Consider the following 24,662-nt stretch of genomic DNA (forward strand, 5'->3'; position numbering starts at 1 on the left):
CCACGTTCATCTGTACAAACAATAATACACAAGTATAAACACCATGGAACCATGCAGCCGTCATACCGCTCAGGAAGGAGATGCGTTCTGTCTCCTAGAGATTAACGTACTTTGGTGCGAAAAGTGCAAATAAATCCCAGAACAGGACATTGTGAAGATGGTGGAGAAACCGGTACAAAAGTATCTATATCCACAGTAAAACGAGTCCGACATAACCTGAAATGTTGCTCCGCAAGGAAGAAGCCACATCTCCAAAACTGCCATAAAAAAGCCAGACTACGGGTTACAACTGCACATGGGGACAAAGATCATACTTTTTGGAGAACTGTCCTCTGGTCTGATGAAACAAAAATAGAACTGTTTGGCTATAATGACCATTGTTATGTTTGGAGGAAAAAAGGGGAGGCTTGCAAGCCGAAGAACACCATCCCAACCGTGAAGCACGGGGGTGGCAGCATGTTGTGGGGGTGCTTTGCTACAGGAGGGACTGGTGCACTTCACAAAATGGATGACACGAGGAAGGACAATCATGTGGATATATTGAAGCAACATCTCAAGACATCAGTCAGGAAGTTACAGCTTGGTCGCAAATGGACAATGACCCCAAGCCTACTTCCAAAGTTGTGGCCATCACAAAGCCCTTACCTCAATCCTACAGAATATTTGTGGGCAGAACTGATAAAGCTTTTCTGAGCAAGGAGGCCTACAAACCTGACTCGGTTACACCAGCTCTGTCAGGAGGAATGGGCCAAAATTCACCCAACTTATTGTGGGAAGCTTGTGGAAGGCTACCCAAAACGTTTGACCCAAGTTAAACAATTTAAAGGCAATACTAATTCAGTGTATGTAAACTTCTGACCCAATGGGAATGTGATGAAAGAAATAAAAGCTGAAATGAATCACTATTATTCTTGAAATAAAGTGGTGATCCCAACTGACCTAAAATTGAATTTTTACTAGGATTAAATGTCAGGCATTGTGAATAACAAAGTTTAAATGTATTTGGCTAAGGTGTGGAGTCAAGTTTACATACAACTAAGTGCACTACAATTGGGATGTCTCTGGAGCAACACACAAACCACTCATCCTGAGATGGAGACTTGTCCTGTCTTCCCATTAATTTAATTGAGAGGTATCATGATATTATTGTAAGAAATATTTTGAAGTACACATTGTAGTTGACTTGATTTAACAGAAGGCTTTTCTGGTGAAGGTTAAATAGCTGGATTACATGTCAGCCCTGTAGTATTATTTATTACAGTATACTACATGTATAGTTATAGAATGTCTTTGAAAAAGCTGTACCTTTTTAAGGCTTATGGTTAAATATAACAGCTTCCAATCTGCTGAATGCATTTTGGGATTTTTGAAAAGTTTGGTTTTTACTTTGTGGTACATGAGGCAGTATCTTCCTGTGACGAGCTTTAGCTCCAGAAGTAAAACCTGTATGTTCTGTCAACTGTATCCTGCTGCATCAGGAAAGCTCCAATCACTAGGCACAGTTAGCATTAATTCCAAACCAAAAGAGTGTAACCTTACATCACCAGGTGCTTGGGTCCTTCCTGAAGTGAAGACCCACGTGTCTTTGTCATGAGCTTGAAGGATGGTAGGTGTTCTCCCTCAGTGTGGAGAAGAAAGAGCTGCACCTCCACTGTCTGTGCGTACAGGAAGCCTGCGGTCTCCTATAGTGAGGCGGTCAGTTCGCTACTTAGGCCGTGTACCAGCTTACTGAGCTTGGACAGCAGGGAGAAGCCCAGAGATGCTCCCCCAACAGGATTCACCCACACTGCCAGCTGGAGCTGCAGCAACAGATCATGGGCCCAGCCTCCAGGGTGACTCCCTGCCTCTCTCCTACGAACCATCAGCAGAATGGTGGGCTTGGCACAGCAGAAGAACCAAGGCACCGGCTCTTCCACCAGTCCTTCGATGGTACTCAGCAGCACAAGGATGATTGAGAGGGATAGGACTTTGGGCAGGGGTGGATTTACCAGCGCCTCCACCTCCCAGAACAGGTAGAACTTCTCCAGTAAGACCAGGGGAGAGTCTTCGTCCTCCACGGCTGAGCCCAGAGACAACAGGTCCAGCTGCTCCTCCTGTGTGGAAGGGTGGCACCATAATATACAATCAAAGGTGAGGAAGAAATGTCATGACAATAACACTGACCCAGGCTATACTTACCTGCAGCTCCAGCCTTTGGATGAGTGGATCGTTCAATAATTTTGCACGCCCAATTCTTCAGTTTTTGATTTGTTAAAAAAGTTTGAAATATCCAATAAATGTCGTTCCACTTCATGATTGTGTCCCACTTGTTGATTCTTCACAAAAATACAGTTTTATATCTTTATGTTTGAAGCCTGAAATGTGGCAAAAGGTCGCAAAGTTCAAGGGGGCCGAATACTTTCGCCAGGCACTGTACATATCCCAACCAGAAGCCATATATTACAGGCAACATCCGCATCGAGCTAAAGGCTAGAGCTGCCGCTTATATGAAATCCCACCATGCCCTCAGACAAACCGTCAATACAGGCCTAAAATTGAATCCTACTACACCGGCTCTGACGCTTGTCGGATGTGGAAAGGCTTAAACTATTACCAACTACAAAGAGAAATCCAGCCGCGAGCTGCCCAGTGACTCGAGCGTACCAGACGAGCTCAATACCTTTATGCTTGCTTCAAGGCAAGCAACACTGAAGCATGCATGAGAGCACCAGCTGTTCCATACGACTGTGATCACACTCTCGGTAGCTGATGTGAGCAAGACCTTTAAACAGGTGAACATTCACAAAGCTGCGGGGCCAGATGGATTACCAGGATATGTACTCCGAGCATGCGCTGACCAACTGGCAAGTGTCTTCTCTGACATTTTTAACCTGTCCCTGACCGAGTCTGTAATACCTACATGTTTCTCACAGACCACCACCCTGTGCCCAAGATAGCGAAGGTAACCTACCTAAATGATTACCGCTCTGTAGCACTCACTTTGGTAGTGAGTGCTCACTTTGGTAGCCATGAAGTGCTTTTGAAAGGCTGGTCATGGCTCACATCAATATCATCATGTCGGAAACCCTAGACCCACTCCAATTCGCATACCGCCGCAACATATCCACAGATGACGCAATCTCAATCGCACTCCACACTGCTCTTTCCCACCTGGACAAAAGGAACACCTATGTGAATGCTGTTCATTGACTACAGTTCAAGACAAATGAGCTGATCGTGGACTAAAGGAAAAGGAGGGCCAAACAGGCCCCCATTAAAATCGACGGGGCTGAAGTGGAGCGGGTCGAGAGTTTCAAGTTCCACTGTGTCCACATCACCAACGAACTATCATGGTCCAAACACACCAAGACAGTTGTGAAAAGGGCACAACACACTTCCCCCTCAGGAGACTGAAAAGATTTGGCATGGGTCCCCAGATCCTCAATGTTCTACAGCTGCACCATCGAGAGCATTCTGACTGGCTGCATCACCGCCTGATATGGCAACTGCTCGGCATCTAAGGCGCAAGACCGTAAGGCGCTAGAGGGTAGTGTGTACGGGCCAGGACATCACTGGGGCCAAGCTTCCTGACATCCAGGACCTATATACTAGGCGGTGTCAGAGGAAGGCCCAAAAAATGGTCAAAGACTCCAGAGTCACCCAAGACTGTTCTCTCTGCTACCGCACGGCAAGCAGTACCGGAGTGCCAAGTCCAGGGCCAACAGGCTCCTTAACTTCATTGGGATAGGGGGCAGCATTGGGAAGTTTGGATGAAAAGCGTGCCCAGAGTAAATTGCCTGCTACCCAGGTCCAGAAACTAGGACATGCATATAATTGGTAGATTTGGATAGAAAACTCTAAAATTTCCAAAACTTAAAATAATGTCTGAGTATAACAGAACTCATATGGCAGGCAAAAACCTGAGAGAAATCCAACCAGAAAGTGGGAAATCTGTGGTTTGTAGTTTTTTTATGTTATTGCCAATCCAATATCTTGTGTCTGTGGGGTCAGATTGCACTTCCTAAGGCTTCCAGTAGATGCCAACAGTCTTTAGAAGTTGTTTCAGGCTTTTATTGTGGAAGGGGATCGAATAAAAGCTGCTTCAACAAGTGGTCAAGCTGAAAGACATTAGTTTAGTCTCACGCATGAGCGCAACGCTCATTCTTTCCTTTCTTATGACAACGGAATTGTCCGGTTGGAATATTGAAGATTTATGATAACATTGTTTGACATGTTTCTACAAACTTTAATGGAACATTTTTGACTTTGTCAGGACTTTGTGCCGGTGCTTTGTGCATTTGGATTACTGGACTAAACGCACTAACAAAAAGGTATTTGGATAACTTTATTGAACAACATGGAGACCTGGGAGTGCCATGAGATGAAGATCAAAGGTAAGCGATTAGTTTTAACGCTATTTCTGACTTTTGTGACACCTCTCCTTGGTTGGAAAATGGCTGTATGGGTTTCCGTGACTAGGCGCTGACCTAACATAATCGCATGGTGTGCTTTCACCGTTAAGCCTTTTTGAAATCGGACACTGTGGCTGGATTAACAAGAAGTTCATCTTTAAAATGGTGTAGAATACTTGTATGTTTGAGAAATGTTAATTTATATTTGTTTTGAATGTGGCGCACTGCAATTTTACTGGCTGTGGGACGCTCACGTCCCGAACGATCCCAGAGAGGTTAACAGCTTCTACCCCGAAGCCATAAGACTGCTGAACAATTAATCAAATGGCCACCAGGACTATTTAAATTGACATCAGCCCCTCCCTTTGTTTTTACACTGCTGCTACTCGCTGTTTATTAGCATTTATATGCATAGCCACATCACAAATTATGCCGACTAACCTGTACCCCTGCTCATTGACTCGGTACCAGTACCCCTTGTATATTGCCTCGTTACTGTTATGTAATTTTTTTGTTACTTTTTGATTCGACTTTCATTTATTTACTAAATATTTTCTTCACTATTTCTTGAACTGCATTGTTGGTTAAGGGCTTGTAAGAATTTCACGGTTCGAAGCATGTGAGAAATAAAATGTTATTTGAAATTAACTGGTAAATCACCTCTGCCTGGCGACCCAGGCTATCCTTACCTGCAGCTCCTTCAGTTTCTCAATGAGGGGATCGTAGGCCAGAGACACCTCCACATTTGCGGTGTCCAAGGCCCCCATGAAAGTCTTTCTTCCTGGCAAGCACCAGCTCCAGCCCCTGGAAGTACTGTTCCACGGCCTGCCGGTCCTGCCTCACTAGGCCCTCACAGCTGGCCTTATCCTGCTCCCCCAGCTCACACACCTTCAAGAAATAACACTTCAGGTGAACTATCCAGAAGACTACAAAATGTTTAATTGGTCAAATGATGATGGCACAATGAGGCTCTGCGTACCTGGCTTGTTTCTTCCCTTGCAATTCAATGCATCGTTTAGCCTGTAATTGGAGAAGCAAACAACACTTGAGTATTCTAAATCAAGACAGAAGTTCAAAGGTTTGTGTTGTCCTGACAGACTCCAACCTCACTTGGCTTGATATGTGTAAACTAATTGATGAGTGAGTGTTTGGTTCTTTAGGTGTTCTTTACCATTCGGCAATCAGATTTTCCACCAATGCTCCTTATAGGACACATCACTGCACTCCTCTGTAAACTGGTTCTCTGTATACCTGTCGCAAGACCCACTGGTGGATGCTTATTTATAAAAGCCCTCTTAGGCCTCACTCAGCCCTCATCCTCCACATACAACACCCGTTCTGCCAGTCACATCCTGTTAAAGGTCCCCAAAGCACACGCATCCCTTGGCCACTCTTCATTTCGCTGCAGCTAGAACAAGCTACAAAAAAACACTCAAACTGGACAGTTTTATCTCCCTCTCTACATTAAGACTCAATTATGGACACTCTTACTGACAGTTGTGGCTGCTTCATGTGATGCATTGTCTCCACCTTGCCCTTTGCTGTTGTCTGTGCCCAATAATATTTCTACCATGTTTTGTGCTACTTCCATGTCATGTGTTGCTGTCATGCTATTTTTAATACCCGCAGGTGTCCTTTTGGTAGGCCGTCATTGTAAATATTTTGTTCTTAACTGACTTGCCTAGTTAAATAAAATGTGGAGTCGCTTCATGACAATTTGCAAAGTTAAGTGGTTGGTACTTCTGTGGCCAACTAGCATATTAAAATGACTGTCAAACCCGTACCTCCAAACCTGAATAGCGGTGGATGACGACTTCCCACCGGATGACTCCCACCTCACAGCTAGAAGCTATTTCAGTCTGACTGGATGATCTTCAGTTTCTACTGTCTCGGTCTAACCCATGTATCGGTTTGTAGGGCACTACAATTATTGGCACTTGAATAAGGCTGGTTGACTGAGATGAACAACACAGACCCACATGAGAATTGTTCCAGGACAATAATTAATTCAAATGGGGATGCAATATACAGGGCTGCTTGGGGGTCCTGATTCTTACCACCAAGTGGAAGAAAAGTGTCCCTCCTTACAGAATTGACATGTTAATGTCCTACACATTTCATGAAATTCTACATGGTTTGCCATGGGGCAGAGCAAAATTTTTTCTTTTATGTTGCAGTTTTAAAGCAAATTTCCTGCAATTCTACACATTTTGCCTTGGCTGAGTGACTAAGTCAATGGCAGTGCAGGTCAGGGCCCCTGGGCATGTGTCCTGCGTGCCTGTGTGATATTCGGACAGGATTACTACAGGTTATGCCTTATACCAGCCCTGGTTACAAAATGACTAAAGAGTGGTTTTCCTGGGACAGGTTTCCCAACTATAGTATAATGCAGTCGGTTGGGCTGGTGCAGTGCAATTGCCTGAAATGTAACAGAACAAATAAATCTAGGAAACAGTAAAAGCTCCAACTACCAGAGATCAAGACTACTAGTACTGTATTACATTGATACTGTGGGGGTTTGAAGAGCCTACTCATTTTGGTGGCAGGTTGCACTGAACTAATTGTACAAGAGCAGTTTGTTCAATTGGCACCTCAGGCTAGATTGCACCGCTCACGTGATGCTGCCCAACACCTGAGTAACACTATTCTAGTTGAAATAATATCATGGCGGTCTGACCAGGTCTAGAATGATATTTCGCTTATTAAAGGTGTTGATTAATTTGGATTTATCACGAAATTTGGGCTACAGGTGTTAACTTCCTATTTGTGCGGCACTGTTGACAATAGACAGCGTGTAACATAGTAGCCTATAACATGGACTTCGTTCACACTCCTAATATTTCTGGCATAAATCATATCTTAACAAAATAAAACAAAAGCATTTTAAAAACGCTGCCGGAAGTATTTGCTTTTGGAAGAAAACAGTGATGCCAGTATAGGCTGGAAATTAAAACCGAGTCAAAATTCGCCCAAGGCCGAAAAATGGCAAAAGAACGTTAGCTAAACTGGAACACTAGCGCGAGCCGATAGCAAATGAATGGAATCGAAGCGTCTGACTGAAGTGACGCTTAGAATTCAATTTCGCCTAAATAGCAACAAATAATGTATACATTATTTTACCACTCCAATCTGTTCTTTGGACGAAACTGAAAAATAACTCGTGTAGAAAGTCAACACCCGCACCTTGATGGTCCCAAGTGTGCTTATGTCTGCATATCGAGGTAGGGAAAAAGTCAACTTCACCATTTCTGGTCGAGCGATCGATGACAGCAAGAGTACGCTGACAAACTTTAATTATAAATAAATTATCCTGATTAAAAATGGTGTCCGACTTCAAAAAATATACATTTCCCTATAGTAAACAATGGGATCTCAAAATTGCACGAGGAAATGCGTTTACATTTGAACTACCAACGTGGGCAGGTCTCATTGCCAACAATAGCAAAGCAGACATTGTGACGTAGAACAATAAACTGGGAATAGAACGTTCCGAAGGCGAGTTGGTGCCACGGTGCTCAATAGAACTAATAGGAGCTGGCATGGTTATAAATTCCCTAAAATAAGGCAGGTTTTTTCGTGATTTACTTCCAACTACGGCAAGCAGCTGAGACATATGGTGATATTATGAAACTGGCCTCCACGGCGGATGCAAAATGTAGTGTTTCCAGCGTACATATCTGCCTGACACAGCTGGTTATTTGGGCTGCATTTCAACGAGGTTACTGTCCATTTTTAATCAAACTCAAAACTGTTTCAAACTTAGATACTTTCACAAAGTACAGTAGGTAATTTTAAAACACTCACCGATGCCCGTACTTCGTGAATACGTGCGTTCCGTCCTCGGTTTGGTCCCTGACTATAGTATCTCAGTGCGCATGCGAATTACCCAATGGCTTGACGATCCTAATCTTGAGAAAACGTACACTAAAAATGTAGAAATCAATCAATCCATCCGCCATCACTAACACAATGGAAAATCTATTATTTTGAATAGCATGAGCGACCGAGGAAAATCAATGCAGGCCTTAGGGATGGAGGTGTGAGCATGCGGGTCTGGGTAGATGAGATGTTTGTAGTAAAATAGTAAAATATATACACTAATGCGTAACTTCTTTCACCATAGCACTGCATTAAGGACGTTTATTTTTGACAAAGATATTGAAATGCTGCAAATGCCAAATGCTGATCCTCAATGAAATAAAGGCAACAACACAAAATGACAGACCATACCTGTAGGTTTCACTATTTATTTTTTTGAAGACAACCTAGCCTGTAGATCTAACTCAACAGGATAACCAACTTATTCCATTCCATTTTTTTTTTTGAAACCACATCTTTGCTAACAAGGAATGCTGCTGCTGCTAAAAAAAAAAAAACTATGTTCAACAGAAGGGGAAGATGGTGCACCTAATGGTAAAGAGGGGGAAGGAGCAAGGGGTTGGGAGGTACTGCAAACTTGTTCATGAGTTTTAGATTAAGGAATACGACTCAACATGTATCATTGAGACACCTTGTCGAGGCTTGGGGGTCCAATCCCCGATACTTACCTTTCCCCAACTCAGGGGTGCCTCAACATCAGAGGCAGAACAATTATTGCCCCCCTTAAAAAAAAATTCTCACTCACTAAAATGGCTCAACATGAGTTTATCATGGCTACAACTGAATATAAAACAAAGATTGTGGTTGGATGATGCATATTGTTGGTGTTAGCAGGTATGATTTTGAGAGTCTAACCACACCTTTTGAACAACTTCAGCCCTCTCACTCTGCAGTACATGTGCAAAACTGTTCAGATTAATCTTCAAATCAGAAATTTAGGTCAGTAGGGGAGGGGGAGACATGTAACATTTAAAACAGCACAGTTTACAAAAAAAATTAAATGACACTGTGTAAACAGCCTAAAGAAACAAAAAAAAATGTTTTAATTAACTGTGCTATAGTTTAGTACATGCAAAGGTTATGAATCGATGTTACATAACTGCCATTTTTCATTCCCCCTTATGTTAAGTCAAAGCTCAAAGCTATGGCAACAATACTGCAAAGCAGTGATTTCTGCTTCAAGAGAAATAAAAAACATCAAATCATGCTAGGGGAGTATATAAGTCATTTGGTTGACAATAGTCATGTCAGAATTTCACAGCATCAAACCCATATCTGGTGCAAAGGTATGGTTATTGTGGGAAGGTGGAATATGATCCTTATCACCATAAGCAATGAAAGTAAAAGCAGGAAAAAAAAAAAAAAATTGTACACTGGATGCAAAAAGAAAAGCCACCAAATGCATCTGAATACAATGCACCCACTGCTCCACCTGCCAAAAGCATTGTCCAGTGTTAATTAATACTAACTTAACAATCAAAACCCTTATGATGATGTCTTTTTTTTTTTTTTTTCAAAGTTCTTCTTTTCAGGGATTTGTATCTGCCTCTTAAGGCAGAATTTCTTCTGGTATTTTCCTTCGTTTGCGTTTCTTGGTTTTGTTACTCTTATGTATTTTTTTCTCTCTGCATGCGTTCACATCCAGTCTTCTTGCACTCTCCAGACACGCGCACACACCACTCGTCCATTCTCTCGCACAAGCGCAGCTGGACTCTGGCCCTGCCCACCTCCGCGGGGGGGGAGACGCCCCATCGAGGGCCTCTGGTTGGAGGAGATGAACCTGGCTCCTCAGCACTGAGTCCAGACATTCATACACAATGGGTCCATTCACACACGTCTGATGGCGTGGCCGATTTGGGGATGGGCGCACAGGTGGTGCCCCCTCCGGTCGGAGGACCGCAGAATTGTCATATGGTTCATCTTATGCTTGTTTTGTTGGTTTTCCTTTTGTGTTTTTGTGATTTGTTGCCTCAATTTCTTGATTTTGATGTATTTGGTTCTCCCCGGGCTGACACCGCATTTTTGTTGTCATTGTAGTAGTTTTCCGTTTTAGTCGACAGCTCCAATAACATGGAAGTTACTTGGCGTGTCTCAACGCATTCGATGTAGATGTTTGTTTTTTTGCAACATGTAGCCACTCACTCACTCGCACCCACTCGCCATCTCAAACTTCATTTGGGCTGGTTCCCCCGGAATGCCAAACGAAATCCACACATTTTCTCAGATAAGATACAGCCACGGATCCCACGAGCCAAGCACAATGGATCTAATTTCTCTCACACTCTTTCGCTCTCTTTTTCTCCTAATTTGTTTTATGTTGAACAGAGTGCTGCATCGCAAACAAATCTCCAGACTCCCGAGATGCCTTCTAGAACTGGAACCCCTCTGTTGGCACGTTGGTGGAGGAATTGAAGCCGTACGTTCCCCCCTGGATCGCCTCCGGAACCAGGCTGGAGTCTTCGTCAATCTGAACATCAGACAATAAGTTAATCATCTATACCAATAAGACATTCCCCACAATGGAGTATAGAGTACCTTCCCCAACCAAGACATGACCATATCAGTGAACTGACTTACATCATCAGATGAGAAGAACTGATCAATAATTTCATACGCCAGTTTATAGATATCTTCATTCTCATGATTCTGGAGCTGCTCCACCTTCTCCAGACCTGAGGGGCAGGAAAGAGAGATGGTTCAAGTCAAATCTACACAGCCACTGAGATACAAACACTATACTTCAACATAATTGTTCCTACCTACTGTTTATGTTTGAAAGGTAACTGTGGGCTGGGCACTCACCTCCACACTCCTCGATGAGGTTGGCGATGGTCTCGGCCTCGTCGTCGGCCATCTTGAGGATGTTGCTGAGTCCGTCCAGGACCACCTGCACCACCTGAGCATCCTTCACTGTCAGCAGGTTACAGAAGGGAGGGATCACCTGCTGCTGGATCAGGTACGCCACCTACAGGACCGGAGGAGAAGGGTCAGCTTTAGGGTTTACAAAATACATTTTTACAAAGTGGCAATTTGAGTGTATGTCTGGATGTCAGGTGAGGTATGTGGTAAAGCAGGTAGGCATCAGTTGAGCTCACCTGGTCCTTCCTCCCGCTAATTGTCAGGTTGCTGATGGCCCAGGCTGCTTCTTTCTGTGTTCCAAAGTCTCCCTGCAAAAACATTTGTATTAATTTGTCATTTTGTGTGACAGAAAGCACTGATGAAGTGATGAATGAAGCCGTGAAAGTGATGACAGACCTTGTCCAGAAGGTGGATGATCATGGGTACCAGGTTGGCGTCGATGACGGCCTGCACCTGCTGCTGGTTGCCTGCTGTGATGTTGGACAGGAACCACACTGCCTCCTGCAGGATGGGAGAACAGCAGTACTCAGTCTGACTACTCATTCAAGTGTTGTGTGATAGAGCCAGGGCTTACAGAGACTGAATAAGCAGTCAGTGTGTGCATGTGTCAGGAGGACTGCAGACATGGTGATTAGTTCCCATGTGGAATTCAAAGGAGTGCGGACTGAGCTAGATCAGACTCCAGGGGCCCGCTCAGAGCTGAGGGGTGCTGGAGGCGGGGCAGGGGCGGTCGTGAGGCCCTAATCATTGGATCAGTCACTGAGGGAGGGACCTCTGAGTGACAGGCCTCAGATGCACTCCGATATCAGCAGAGACCAATGGGTCTTCAACGCCCACTATCCTCCACCCAGAAATACTACACACGCACTCACATCTCATACTCTACCCACTATCCCAGACCACCCCAAAATCTACTTAAACTGCAATTTCCATCAGCTTCTTGATCCAGGTCTTCCATGATGTGAGTACCTAACTAATAGTTGTATCCCCATTCACCGTGATTCATATAGCATTCACACTAGCACCATGTCTCTGATATCATCACGTCTAGCATGATCAGTCCCACTGACACACCTGCTATGCTGTGGCAAGGTGAAGCAGTGCGGAGTGGATGTTTTACGGTGTGTGTTACCTTGTTGATCTTCTCCTTGGGGTGTGTGAGGAGAGAGGGGAAGTGTCCCAAGGCGTCACAATTGAGCACCACCTGGGTCTGTTCATCTGTTCCAGTCACTATGTTGCCCACCGCCCGCAGAGCAGCAGTCTAGAAAAACACACACACAATCGAAGTTTCACATAAGTCAATGCAAACAACTCCAAGCATCAATGAACATTCATGCAACGAACTATAGTAAGCAAACCAACCAATAAATGCAACCGCCACCCAAAGAATGACTTGAGTATGAATATCAGCACAGTAAGCACCAGACTGGGGATCATGGCCAGGAGTAAGACCCATTCAAGTCCTGAGCAGTATCATCTAGGGCCAACTTACCTAATCCACCATAGTAACTGTCTTACACCCCCCCCACCCCCAACAGGCCAGACAGGAATCAGTCTCCAGTCAAAACACCGCAGCTCAGGACAAGAGCTCTTTTCCTAACACTTGCCCTTCCCCCCAAACATAACTTCATCTTGCCACCACAGTGCACAGGTCTCCAAGTACTTGACCACCCCTAGCCACGACCGTCAGTGTTTGCAGACCTGAAGGAAACTGATATGGATAAGTAATATGACACTCTACCCATCATTCTAATGAGCATAGAGAAGCCACCTCCATATTGCTTACACACCCATCTGATTCCATCACATCTGTAAAAACAGCTATGGTAGGGCAAAGGCTCAGTCCTTACAAAAGCAACCATTCCATTTGGTGTGCATCGGTCTTCCTGAGCCCCACTGAGTAGGATGAAGCTGCCCCTAGATGCTGATCTACGGACAGTTTTGTAGTTAACGATGGGATTTGGGGGGGCTAAGCTGATCCTAGATCTGTGTCTCCGTACCTGGACTTTGACCTCCTGGTGGCTAAGCAGGGGCACCAGGTTGGGAACGATGCCTGAGTCGATGACCATCTGAATCTGCTCGTTGCCAGCGTCCGTCAGGTAGGACAGAGCCCACACCGTGTCCACCAGGATCTACAGGGGTCAAAGGTCCCAAAAACCAAATATTCACTCATTCATCAACACATGGATCATATACCAATATCTGTTTGTGGCTATTAAATGGGGAGAAAAAAATCAATATTATCAATGTTTACTATTCGGGTTGTCTCTTTCTGGATACCATCATGGAATCAGGAATACTCACATTAACATCAGTGTGGTGGATCAGCACACAGAGAGCTGGAAGAATCTGAGAGAGGAAAAAAGGAGGGAGAGAGCAAGATAGTCAATGAGGGAGATGCCAACAAAATGACAGGAATAGGATATTCCCACTATGGATGTGACAACTGGACAATTTTTAAAACAGCCCTGTGAATTCACAATGCGGCTGTGCTGCTGCCAGCAACGGTTTTCAGAGCATCCCCTTCAGATGGTTAGCATTGCACCTGTACTACCATTACTGTACCTCTCAGAAAGTTGGCCTTCACTTCTCATTTAACTTGTCAAAGTTGGAAGTTTACATACACCTTAGCCAAATACATTTAAACTCAGTTTCACAATTCCTGACATTTAATCCTAGTAAAAATGTCTTAGGTCAGTTAGGATCACCACTTCATTTTAAGAATGTGAAATGTCAGAATAATAGCAGAGGATGATGTATTTCAACTTTTATTTTCTTTCATCACATTCCCAGTGGGTCAGAAGTTTACATACCTTCAATTAGTATTTGGTAGCATTGCCTTTAAATTGTTTAACTTGGGTCAAATGTTTTGGGTAGCCTTCCACAAGCTTCCCGCAATAAGTTGGGTGAATTTTGGCCCATTCCTCCTGACAGAGCTGGTGTAACCGAGTCAGGTTTGTTGGCCTCCTTGCTCGCACATGCTTTTTCAGTTCTGCCCACAAATTTTCTATAGGATTGAGGTCAGGGCTTTGTGATGGCCACTCCAATACCTTGACTTTGTTGACCTTTTTGCTACAACTTTGGAAGTATGCTTGGGGTCATTGTCCATTTGGAAGACACATTTGCAACCAAGCTAACTTCCTGACTGATGTCTTGAGATGTTGCTTCAATATATCCACATAGTTTTCCATCCTCACTATGCCATCCATTTTGTGAAGTGCACCAGTCCCTCCTGCAGCAAAGCACTCCCACAACATGATGCTGCCACCCCCGTGCTTCACAGTTGGGATGTATGTTCTTCAGCTTGCAAGACTCACCCTTTCCCACCAAACAAAACAATGGTCATTATGGACAAACAATTCTATTTTTGTTTCATCAGACCAGAGGACAGTTCTCCAAAAAGTACGATCTTTGCCCCCATGTGCAGTTGCAAACCGTAGTCTGGCATTTTTATGGCGGTTTTGGAGCAGTGGCTTCTTCCTTGCTGAGTGACCTTTCAGGTTATGTTGATATAGGACTTGTTTTACTGTGGATATAGATACTTTACCTGTTTCCTCCAGCATCTTCTCAAGGTCCTTTGCTGTTGTTCTGGGATTGATTTGCACTTTTCGCACCAAAGTATGTTCCTCTCTAGGAGACAGAACATGTCTCCTTCCTGAGCGGTATGACGGCTGCATGGTTCCATGGTGTTTATACTTGCGTACTATTGTTTGTACAGATGAACGTGGTACCTTCAGGCATTTGGAAATTGCTCCCAAGGATGAACCAGACTTGTGGAGGTCTACAATTTTTGGGCTGGTGTCTTGATTTTACCATGATGTCAAGCAAAGAGGCACTGAGTTTGAAGGTAGGTCTTGAAATATATCCATAGGTACACCTCCAATTGACTCAAATGATGTCAATTAGCCTATCAGAAGCTTCTAAAGCCATGTCAACTTAGTGTATGTAAACTTCTGACCCACTGGAATTGTGAATTGTAAGTGAAATAATCCATCTGTAAACAATTGTTGGAAAAATTACTTGTCATGCACAATGTAGATGTCCTAACTGACTTGCCAAAACTATAGTTTGTTAACAAGAAATTTGTGGAGTGGTTGAAAAATGAGTTTTAATGACTTCAACCTAAGTGTATGTAAACTTCTGACTTCAACTGCTGTTGCTTGCCTTTCTCTGACATTTTCCCAACTGTTAACGATGACGACGTAGTGGTGGCGAGTCAACTCCAAAATAATTGATTCCAACTCCTTGTACGTTGACTCCCATTTCCGAGTGTCAAGATTAGATTCCACTAGGAAATCGACTCCTAAGATTCAGTATTTTTGGAACGGCGGAGACTTATTAGTTGCTGTATTTCCAAGGACACAAACAAGAGCTAGCGAGGGATGGAAAGAAAGGGGAGGGGCACAGTTTAGGCAGGTCAGGCAGACAGAGTCAGAACCATGCACTAGGCCCATCTATCAGCAAGCTGTATCTCACAATGTTTGGGGCTTGCCATGTCTCGCAACTTCAGTAAAGCAGGGCCTATCATCACTGAATAGATTAGGATATTGAGATGGAACACTTCGCTCTCTGACAGCCACACACAGTATCTGCGTGGGTTCACTTCACGCCATTCACAGGGTGGTAGCTCGGGCACCAAAACAGTGGAGAAGTTGAGCCTCAAGCTAAAATTGACACTCGCCTTTATAGCCCATCATCTAGTTAGGCTATAACACTGAAAATAATGTTTTGTGATAACTGCACTGCGATTGTTTTCGGTTAAGGATCCCAATTTCCCACGCCTTTTTTCTAAGGGGCTTATGGCAGTTTAGAGACATGGTCCAGTATTATTCAGCAGTGGTGCCTCTTCCACAGACATGCCTCTCTGAGCACTAAATCAGCCCTCATTTCCCCAGCTTAGGAGCACACCTGCTGGGTACTGACTAATCCTGCTCTCTCCCTCCCTCCATTCATCCCACTGACAACCAGCCAACTACTGATCAATTCCTCCATCTCTCACATGAGGGGAGAGTGACATTGGCAGGAAACAGGAATGTACAGCAGGAGCTAGGAGGACAGACAGATGGATACATATACCCCAGGGGCACACACAGACACTGTACACTACTTTAAATAATGCTCAGATTCAACAACATACTGACCGACAGAGATTCAGAGACAAACAAACAGAGCCAGTAACTCCTGGACAGTGTCCTCAGGTAATTTTGCTAGGACAGATTGACCATAACTCAGGTGGCACACACACTCCCTCTCTTACCTCCTGGATGGTCTCCATGGGTGGTGGTGGGTCCTTGTGGCGGCAGAGGTTGACCATGACCCAGGTGACGTTACGGAGGAAGGTGATGGGGATAGAGGGGCTGATGAAGGACAGCAGGGGCTTCACCACGCCAAGACTGATCACATAGTCCCTGCACTGGGGACCGTCGCCTACGAACAGACGGTGTCACAAACACTCACCGATAATGCCTCAAGACAAACATCAGAGAATCCCTGAGCCATTCCTAAAAATCAGCCTCCATTGTTAGTGTCCCATAGTGAAGGATCCAGACTCACCTATGATGTTGCCCAGGGCCCAGACCGCCTGTTCACACACGTTCTGGTGAGGAGAGTGCAGCAGCCTAAGGAACAGTGGCACAGCATCTGCAGGAGAGGAAATACTCTCAATATTCAATAGCTAACTCAATCACCAAAGACCACAAATAATCTACTTCTCAGGGTAACATAACCAACAAATCCAAGACTTGGTAGGCATGACGATCGAAAATCCCACCTAGCCCCCAGAGAGTGCTGGCAGTGGTAGCGCTGAGGTTGAGAGCTGGTACTTACTGGACTGGACCACTGCCTGGGTCTGCTCTGAGGTTCCTGAGGCAATGTTGGTCAAAGCCCAGGCAGCTTCAAACTGTAGAGATGGACTGGAGGCAGGAGTAAGATGCGGTAGAAAGAAAAAGGGGTAGAGAGGAAGAGAGGAGAGAGATAAAGAAACAAGAAATGGAAAGGGTTGTTATGGTAATACAAGGGGTTTGACAATCCTCACACCTGATTCGGGAAAATCCGAACATTTGCACTTTCATCATCATCTGAAAAGATCTGTTCTCAGTGCAGTGATGCTTAGCTTACATTCACTGCAGCAATGCTTAGGTCACAACCACTGTTGTGTTATGTAAGACAGAATATCTATAACAAAGTAAAGCCCTGCTTACTTGTCATCTCTGTCCAGACAGTGCACCAGGATGGGCAGAATGCCAGACTTGATCAAGTCATCTATGGGAGGGTTACGGTCACTAGACAACAGCTTCCTGCAGGGAGAAAAAGCTATTATTTCACACGTTTGCACTTACGATACTCAAAACACACTGAAACACAGACACAAAATAAAGGAATGTGAAATGTAGACATTGAGCTGTTGAGTACAGACACGACATAGCAATACAAACGCACAACGATTACACAAAACCGGTGACAATGACACAGAACTAAGTCAGCATGCTCACCGGAAACCATGAAACAATTAACTGCACAACATTCTAGAGATGGTTTTTGGAACCATGTTTGAGTGTGAATCACCATGGCAACCAGCAGAGCCGGGTATAGGAGGATAGGGTTCCTACCTTGCAGCCTGCACGGCACTCAGCTGAACTCCCTGGTTATCACTGGTGGCATTCTGCAACAACAGCACACAGGGGATCACATACATGGGAAGGAAATCAGTGTCTAAGACATTTTTCAAACATGGAAGTAAGATGCACTTACTTGTACTATTGCTTCAAGAGAGGTGTTTTGCTGCAAAATAAAAGTAGGTACTTGGTTAGGGAACAATTTTATTTTGCCAAACATGACCAGGGGTATTGTCATGTGTTTGTTTGCACTGTGGCCACACCTCAGGGTAATTAGTCAGGCCTTAAGAGGCAGTCCTGAACGGGAAAAATAAGTCAGAATCTATGGAGACACTAACCAGTCCCCGAGGAACGTCAGTGGATAAAACTTTGCATGTTACAAATCGTTACAAAAAATGAATTAAAAAAACCCATTACAGTCGATATTCATCCTATTTTTATTTTTTTACTGCAACGGCAAGAGGCCCCCTCCCATTTGATTAGGACTGCGTGTGGATATCTTTAGCTAACAGTTCAAGGAACTCAGTCTTAACATAGACCTCAATCCCCATCAGTCATTACTTCAAGGAAGGACAGAAAGATGCTTTTTCAAAGTATTTGAACAGAGCCACGTACCGATCTGAAGTCTCCGTCTGCATCAGAGTCCTCACAGATGTCCTCGTGGGGCACGTTTCTCCTCTTCAGAAGGTGCTCGTCCCTTTTGTTCTGCATAGAGCAGGGAAAGACAGCCGTCTTAACATACATGTATCAGCATGGCAACAGGCTCAACTATTAAACAGGAATTTTAAACGGATACTTCGGGATGCTAGCAGATACCCATAGACTTCAGGTCATTGCGCTAACACTAGTTAGCATTGGCTCGTAAAACTACCTTCAGACAGGAGACAGACATAAAAATGGTATCCACAAGTTCATCGGACTCTTGGGAAGCAGTTAAAGGGCCACAATGCCAAAATCCCGAAGTATCCCTTTAAACTCATCTTCGATAACCTGACTGAAATGCATTTATCTTGTCTGACAGATTAAAGGAAAGAAAGTGAATGATTACCTTGCGGAGTTCCACCACCACCTCCGTCCTCTGTCTTCTCATCGTCTATAGGGGAGGAAACGCATACATTAGTCCAAATATACACTGTGTGTCTGATTGTTTGTTGATTCTTCCACAAACCAAGCCCAAAACATAAATCAGATGTTTATCCCCCCAATATGATGAGATGACGGCATCCGGTGTACTCATGCCTAGAGCTGTTCAGAGTCCAATTTCATTAGTTTCCATCCACAGCCATGGATGGCACAGTGATAGAAGCAGCCTGCCATACAAATGCCTGAAATCACCAGCTCACAGATCTCAACTGCTCCAGGGCTGGTGTTTTATATGTTATGGTTCATGTTAATATTGGGTGGTAATACAAGGGACCATTTTCAAGCACCTGATTGACAGACATTACATTTTTGACAAGGCCTCATTAAGTAATTTGCTGTCATCCCATACTGGCCTTTGGCCATTTGTCATGATCGGATGAAGTTAAATTCTTCCTTCGGTCTAGAAGGGCACTACCCATTTCCTTCTTAGAAAATTCTTATATTCCCTCTCCACGGTGAAGTGGGAGACAGTTCAGCACTTTATCATGTATTGGTGTGATTTAGCCTAGTCATGCACATTAGTTGTTATTCAAGCAATATGCTTGTTCCCACCGCAAACAATGCCTCTGCCGTTAACTAGTCATATTACTTAATTAAAAAGAGGCAGGCACTTCTTGTTAAACCGATACAAAGACAACACGATTTCCTGACCATCTAGCTGAAACACAATAACACATAGGCCTAGCTAGTATAGGTGTTCCTCTATCATCTGTTTCCCTAGCCTATAATCATGTTGCTTCCACTAGTTTGAACTGAAAATGTTTCAAAGTTGAAGAAGCCTTGTGTGTTGGTGTGGCGCCCTCCTCCTCCAGACCGTTACAGATGGGGTGCAAACTAGCTTTGGGACACATCAGGAGTCTGTATTGGTTGGACTCCCAGAGTGTAAAATAACCCTACCACAATATAGCCTGCTTCACAAAAAAAAATACATTCCCTGTCAACAAATGCATGTGCATAATCTCTAGGAACTCTACATACCAGATGTAAAAGTGAAATGTGTCCCTCGCTATCAAATAAACGTCTGAATCCAACTTTTGTCTGAACAGCACCATACTACTGTTTAGTGAGACAGTGAGCTGACATTAGACCACACACACACAACACATCCTACCACATTACACAGCATGAATATTGTGCAGTTCGGTCAAAAGTTAGATTAAGATTTTTATTTGATAGCGAGGGTAACATTTCACAATATATCTAATAAATAGAGTTCCTAAAGATTATACATATGCATTTGTTGACAGGAAACTGATTTTCTGTCGCCACCCACCAGAACGATTTACAACTAAGGGAGTCCAACCAATACACTGACTCCCGATGTGTTCCAAAACTTGGGGAAAAACACTGGTTAGTATAATGTAACGCTAATGTTAAACTCCTCTACACTTGTTGCCTATCCATCCATCTACCTCACAATGCTTATAACTTACGTTATGGGTGTGCCAAGGCCTGTAAAAGACCAGCTAAATTCCGCCGTTGTTTTGAGATACTAGATACTATATATATATTAGATACTAGCCTAGCTACCGTCAATGGGTACTGGCTAACTAGCTAGTGTAACGACCCTGGGTTTATAAACGCGGATTTCGACTCTGCCGCTTGAGCATGCTTTTGGGGCACAGTCGATAGCGCGCTGGACTTCGGCTAGAAGGTCGAGGGATCGAGACCTGCTCCATTACAATAGTTAAAGATTTGTAGTTAAGGACGCTGCTAACGAGTATGAGGTAAACATTTACCATTACATTTGACACTTTGAACTTTATATTCGTAGTTTGTTCTGTGACAAACTTAGTATTGTGGCTAACTTAGCTGACCAGCTAACGTTAGCTAGTATAGTTGAGGTTCTTACTGCGTAATTTTGAGGTCATTAGTTAGCCAAGTTGGCCAACGGTACCCACTAGTTTCAACATTTTACTGGTTACTTTGCTATAACTAACGATGTATACCATCTGATAATTGCGTATAAATTAGTCAACTAGCAAAGTAGAACGTTAGTCGGGGAGGGGTGGTACTATAGCTGGCTAGCTAACTAATCCAACCCACTGAGATGGCTGACTAGCGCCGTTGTTTGAAAGGGATACGAATCTCGTTTAATGAAATTATCCCCCGAAAAGATGTGGTTAGGTATGTCAATTCCAAACCTTAACACCAAACTGGGTGGGCTCTCTGACACAGGTACCTAACTACATTTCAGATGACAGTCGAATAGCAAATCTAGCTATCCCGAACAGCGTGTTTGCTATCACGGCCTGTAGTTAGCTAGCTAGCGTAGATGAAACTTGAAGTCATTGCTAGTTTGGTTAGCATGGGACGATTAACGTGTTGATGGTTATTTTTATTTAGGTTCAGAAAGTCGGGTGGATTGACAGAAATTACTTGATTTGACGATCAGATAAGGCCTGGTTTGGTCTGGGTGCAAAGTTCCAGATCCTGAAAATTACAAACGACGTCACACAGCGCAGCCCCAAGCCACAAAATAGCGCATATGAAAAGGGACCCCTCGACGGAATCAGATACTTTACCTCCAAATCGCGACCCTTGTTCTTGAAATTCTTCAGCCGCTGGTTGTCTAGTTTCTCGTTGTCAGCCATATTAGCAATTTTAGCTATGTTTTAACACCGTTAGAAATTAATTAGCTAGCAGCTACCCCTTTCAAGTTCTTTTTTTCTCAGGCCTTTCAGTTACCGGACTATTTTTTGCTGGTCTGTCCGCGGTGCATACTGGGAATGCCGGTGGTAGAGGCACAGCCTCGCTCTGGCGTGGAAGGGTGGGGAATTCCCCTTATTGCTCACTCATTGGTCTTGCGAAATAGGTTATCATTCTATTAAATCCTCACTAGGTTGCGCTGTGGTAGTTCAGACCACCACACTGTATCTCCGATTATTATCATCAATAAATTATACAAATAGTGGGAATGAAAGTTATTCTATAGTCTCATGATTGAGTAACGTTATGATCTGTCAATGAGTCCATTCTGGTCAAGCGTTAGGCCTAAATAGTTACTAGTCCTATACTGAAATATAGATATAGACTTCTTCCATGTTGGTGCCCATCAGTAATACATATCAAGTTACGTTTTAATGCCTTTTGGAGCCGGAAACTTTCAATAGTAATCACTATGGCAACAATCATAAATGTCGCTAGGCACCAACTGCCAATGTCAAGTGTTATTTAACTTCACAATCTTTTTATAATTAGAATATTACACACAAAGACAACATACGATATACTAAATTACACTGCATATCTATATAAATTGATACATTAACGTTAACAATGTGAATGGACATTCAGAATAGGCTACAAGCACATAGCTAGTAACATTACAGTAAGTTAACGTTAGCTATGACTGTTATAATTAACGAAAGTAAGAGATATATATATATATATATATATATATACCATCAAATATGTTGTTTTCAACATAAAACAACTATGTTGTGCATTATAGTGAGCTTCATAGTGTATAGGCCAACATACCTGCAGGTCCATTTGCTGAACACTTAATTAATATTTCCAGGGCATACCAAGTTGTCTAAAGTGCAAAATTCTCCAGTTTTATCAAAATAATGATGTGTCCCACTTATGTAGATTCTAGAAGGTTGAACACGGAACTAAAACTAAATTGGATGTTACAGAGCCAATTGAACTGTATGGGACATACCATTATGGAAGCACTGTTTTGGGACATACAGTGCCTTGCGAAAGTATTCGGCCCCCTTGAACTTTGCGACCTTTTGCCACATTTCAGGCTTCAAACATAAAGATATAAAACTGTATTTTTTTGTGAAGAATCAACAACAAGTGGGACACAATCATGAAGTGGAACGACATTTATTGGATATTTCAAATGTTTTTAACAAATCAAAAACTGAGAAATTGGGCGTGCAAAATTATTCAGCCCCCTTAAGTTAATACTTTGTAGCGCCACCTTTTGCTGCGATTACAGCTGTAAGTCGCTTGGGGTATGTCTCTATCAGTTTTGCACATCGAGAGACTGAATTTTTTTCCCATTCCTCCTTGCAAAACAGCTCGAGCTCAGTGAGGTTGGATGGAGAGCATTTGTGAACAGCAGTTTTCAGTTCTTTCCACAGATTCTCGATTGGATTCAGGTCTGGACTTTGACTTGGCCATTCTAACACCTGGATATGTTTCTTTTTGAACCATTCCATTGTAGATTTTGCTTTATGTTTTGGATCATTGTCTTGTTGGAAGACAAATCTCCGTCCCAGTCTCAGGTCTTTTGCAGACTCCATCAGGTTTTCTTCCAGAATGGTCCTGTATTTGGCTCCATCCATCTTCCCATCAATTTTAACCATCTTCCCTGTCCCTGCTGAAGAAAAGCAGGCCCAAACCATGATGCTGCCACCACCATGTTTGACAGTGGGGATGGTGTGTTCAGCTGTGTTGCTTTTACGCCAAACATAACGTTTTGCATTGTTGCCAAAAAGTTCAATTTTGGTTTCATCTGACCAGAGCACCTTCTTCCACATGTTTGGTGTGTCTCCCAGGTGGCTTGTGGCAAACTTTAAACAACACTTTTTATGGACATCTTTAAGAAATGGCTTTCTTCTTGCCACTCTTCCATAAAGGCCAGATTTGTGCAATATATGACTGATTGTTGTCCTATGGACAGAGTCTCCCACCTCAGCTGTAGATCTCTGCAGTTCATCCAGAGTGATCATGGGCCTCTTGGCTGCATCTCTGATCAGTCTTCTCCTTGTATGAGCTGAAAGTTTAGAGGGACGGCCAGGTCTTGGTAGATTTGCAGTGGTCTGATACTCCTTCCATTTCAATATTATCGCTTGCACAGTGCTCCTTGGGATGTTTAAAGCTTGGGAAATCTTTTGTATCCAAATCCGGCTTTAAACTTCTTCACAACAGTATCTCGGACCTGCCTGGTGTGTTCCTTGTTCTTCATGATGCTCTCTGCGCTTTTAACGGACCTCTGAGACTATCACAGTGCAGGTGCATTTATACGGAGACTTGATTACACACAGGTGGATTGTATTTATCATCATTAGTCATTTAGGTCAACATTGGATCATTCAGAGATCCTCACTGAACTTCTGGAGAGAGTTTGCTGCACTGAAAGTAAAGGGGCTGAATAATTTTGCACGCCCAATTTTTCAGTTTTTGATTTGTTAAAAAAGTTTGAAATATCCAATAAATGTCGTTCCACTTCATGATTGTGTCCCACTTGTTGTTGATTCTTCACAAAAAAATACAGTTTTATATCTTTATGTTTGAAGCCTGAAATGTGGCAAAAGGTTGCAAAGTTCAAGGGGGCCGAATACTTTCGCAAGGCACTGTATTTATCATTCTAATCCACAGCTCCTACACACTATTTTGAGATCTCTCAATTAGTGTATTTGGTATAGGCCGACTACTACTTTTACTAAACTTGTAATTTCTAAACCACAGCGACTGAAATGACACTTAACAACGAGTTAAAGTTAGTTTCAAAGTGGGTGGCAAGGAATAAGTTAGCCCTAAATATTTCTAAAACTTAAAGCATTGTATTTGGGACAAAACGTTCACTAAAACCATAAACCTCAACTAAATCTTATAATAAATCATGTGGAAATTGAGCAAATTGAGATGACTAAACTGCTTGGAGTAACCCTGGATTGTAAACTGTCATGGTCAAAACATATTGATAAAACAGTAGCTAAGATGAGGAGAAGTATGTCCATAATAAAGCGCTGCTCTACCTTCTTAACAACGCTGTCAACAAGGCAGGTCCTACAGGCCCTAGTTTTTGTCTCACCTT

General features: G+C 43.3%; 1 protein-coding gene and 1 pseudogene across 1 annotated transcript; both read right to left on the minus strand.

The window, feature by feature from the left end:
- Positions 1 to 1,588: 1,588 nt before the first annotated feature.
- Positions 1,589 to 10,078, minus strand: LOC139382251 (uncharacterized; annotated as a pseudogene).
- On the minus strand, positions 8,625 to 21,675 carry LOC139382391 (karyopherin alpha 4 (importin alpha 3)). Its single transcript, XM_071126402.1, has 17 exons — positions 21,412 to 21,675; positions 18,792 to 18,836; positions 18,359 to 18,448; positions 17,880 to 17,909; positions 17,738 to 17,790; positions 17,330 to 17,425; positions 16,956 to 17,041; positions 16,683 to 16,769; positions 16,387 to 16,556; positions 13,434 to 13,478; positions 13,130 to 13,261; positions 12,262 to 12,390; positions 11,526 to 11,630; positions 11,366 to 11,437; positions 11,073 to 11,235; positions 10,848 to 10,942; positions 8,625 to 10,737 (listed from the first exon to the last, which is right to left on the minus strand). Exons 1-17 carry the CDS (start codon positions 21,478 to 21,480, stop codon positions 10,639 to 10,641), a joined length of 1,566 nt encoding a protein of 521 aa, XP_070982503.1. The 5' UTR covers positions 21,481 to 21,675; the 3' UTR covers positions 8,625 to 10,638.
- Positions 21,676 to 24,662: the final 2,987 nt, after the last annotated feature.

Source organism: Oncorhynchus clarkii, chromosome 24, assembly GCF_045791955.1.
Source record: "Oncorhynchus clarkii lewisi isolate Uvic-CL-2024 chromosome 24, UVic_Ocla_1.0, whole genome shotgun sequence".
Classification (NCBI taxonomy): Eukaryota; Metazoa; Chordata; class Actinopteri; order Salmoniformes; family Salmonidae; genus Oncorhynchus; species Oncorhynchus clarkii.

Coding starts and splice junctions, on each gene's coding strand:
- LOC139382391 (XM_071126402.1), bottom strand. CDS start 21,480: ATGGCTGACAACGAGAAACTAGACAACCAGCGGCTGAAGAATTTCAAG. Junction 16,557..16,682: donor GGCCCTGGGCAACATCATAG/GTGAGTCTGGAT, acceptor GTCTGTTCGTAG/GCGACGGTCCCCAGTGCAGG. Junction 10,738..10,847: donor AGTTCTTCTCATCTGATGAT/GTAAGTCAGTTC, acceptor TCTGATGTTCAG/ATTGACGAAGACTCCAGCCT.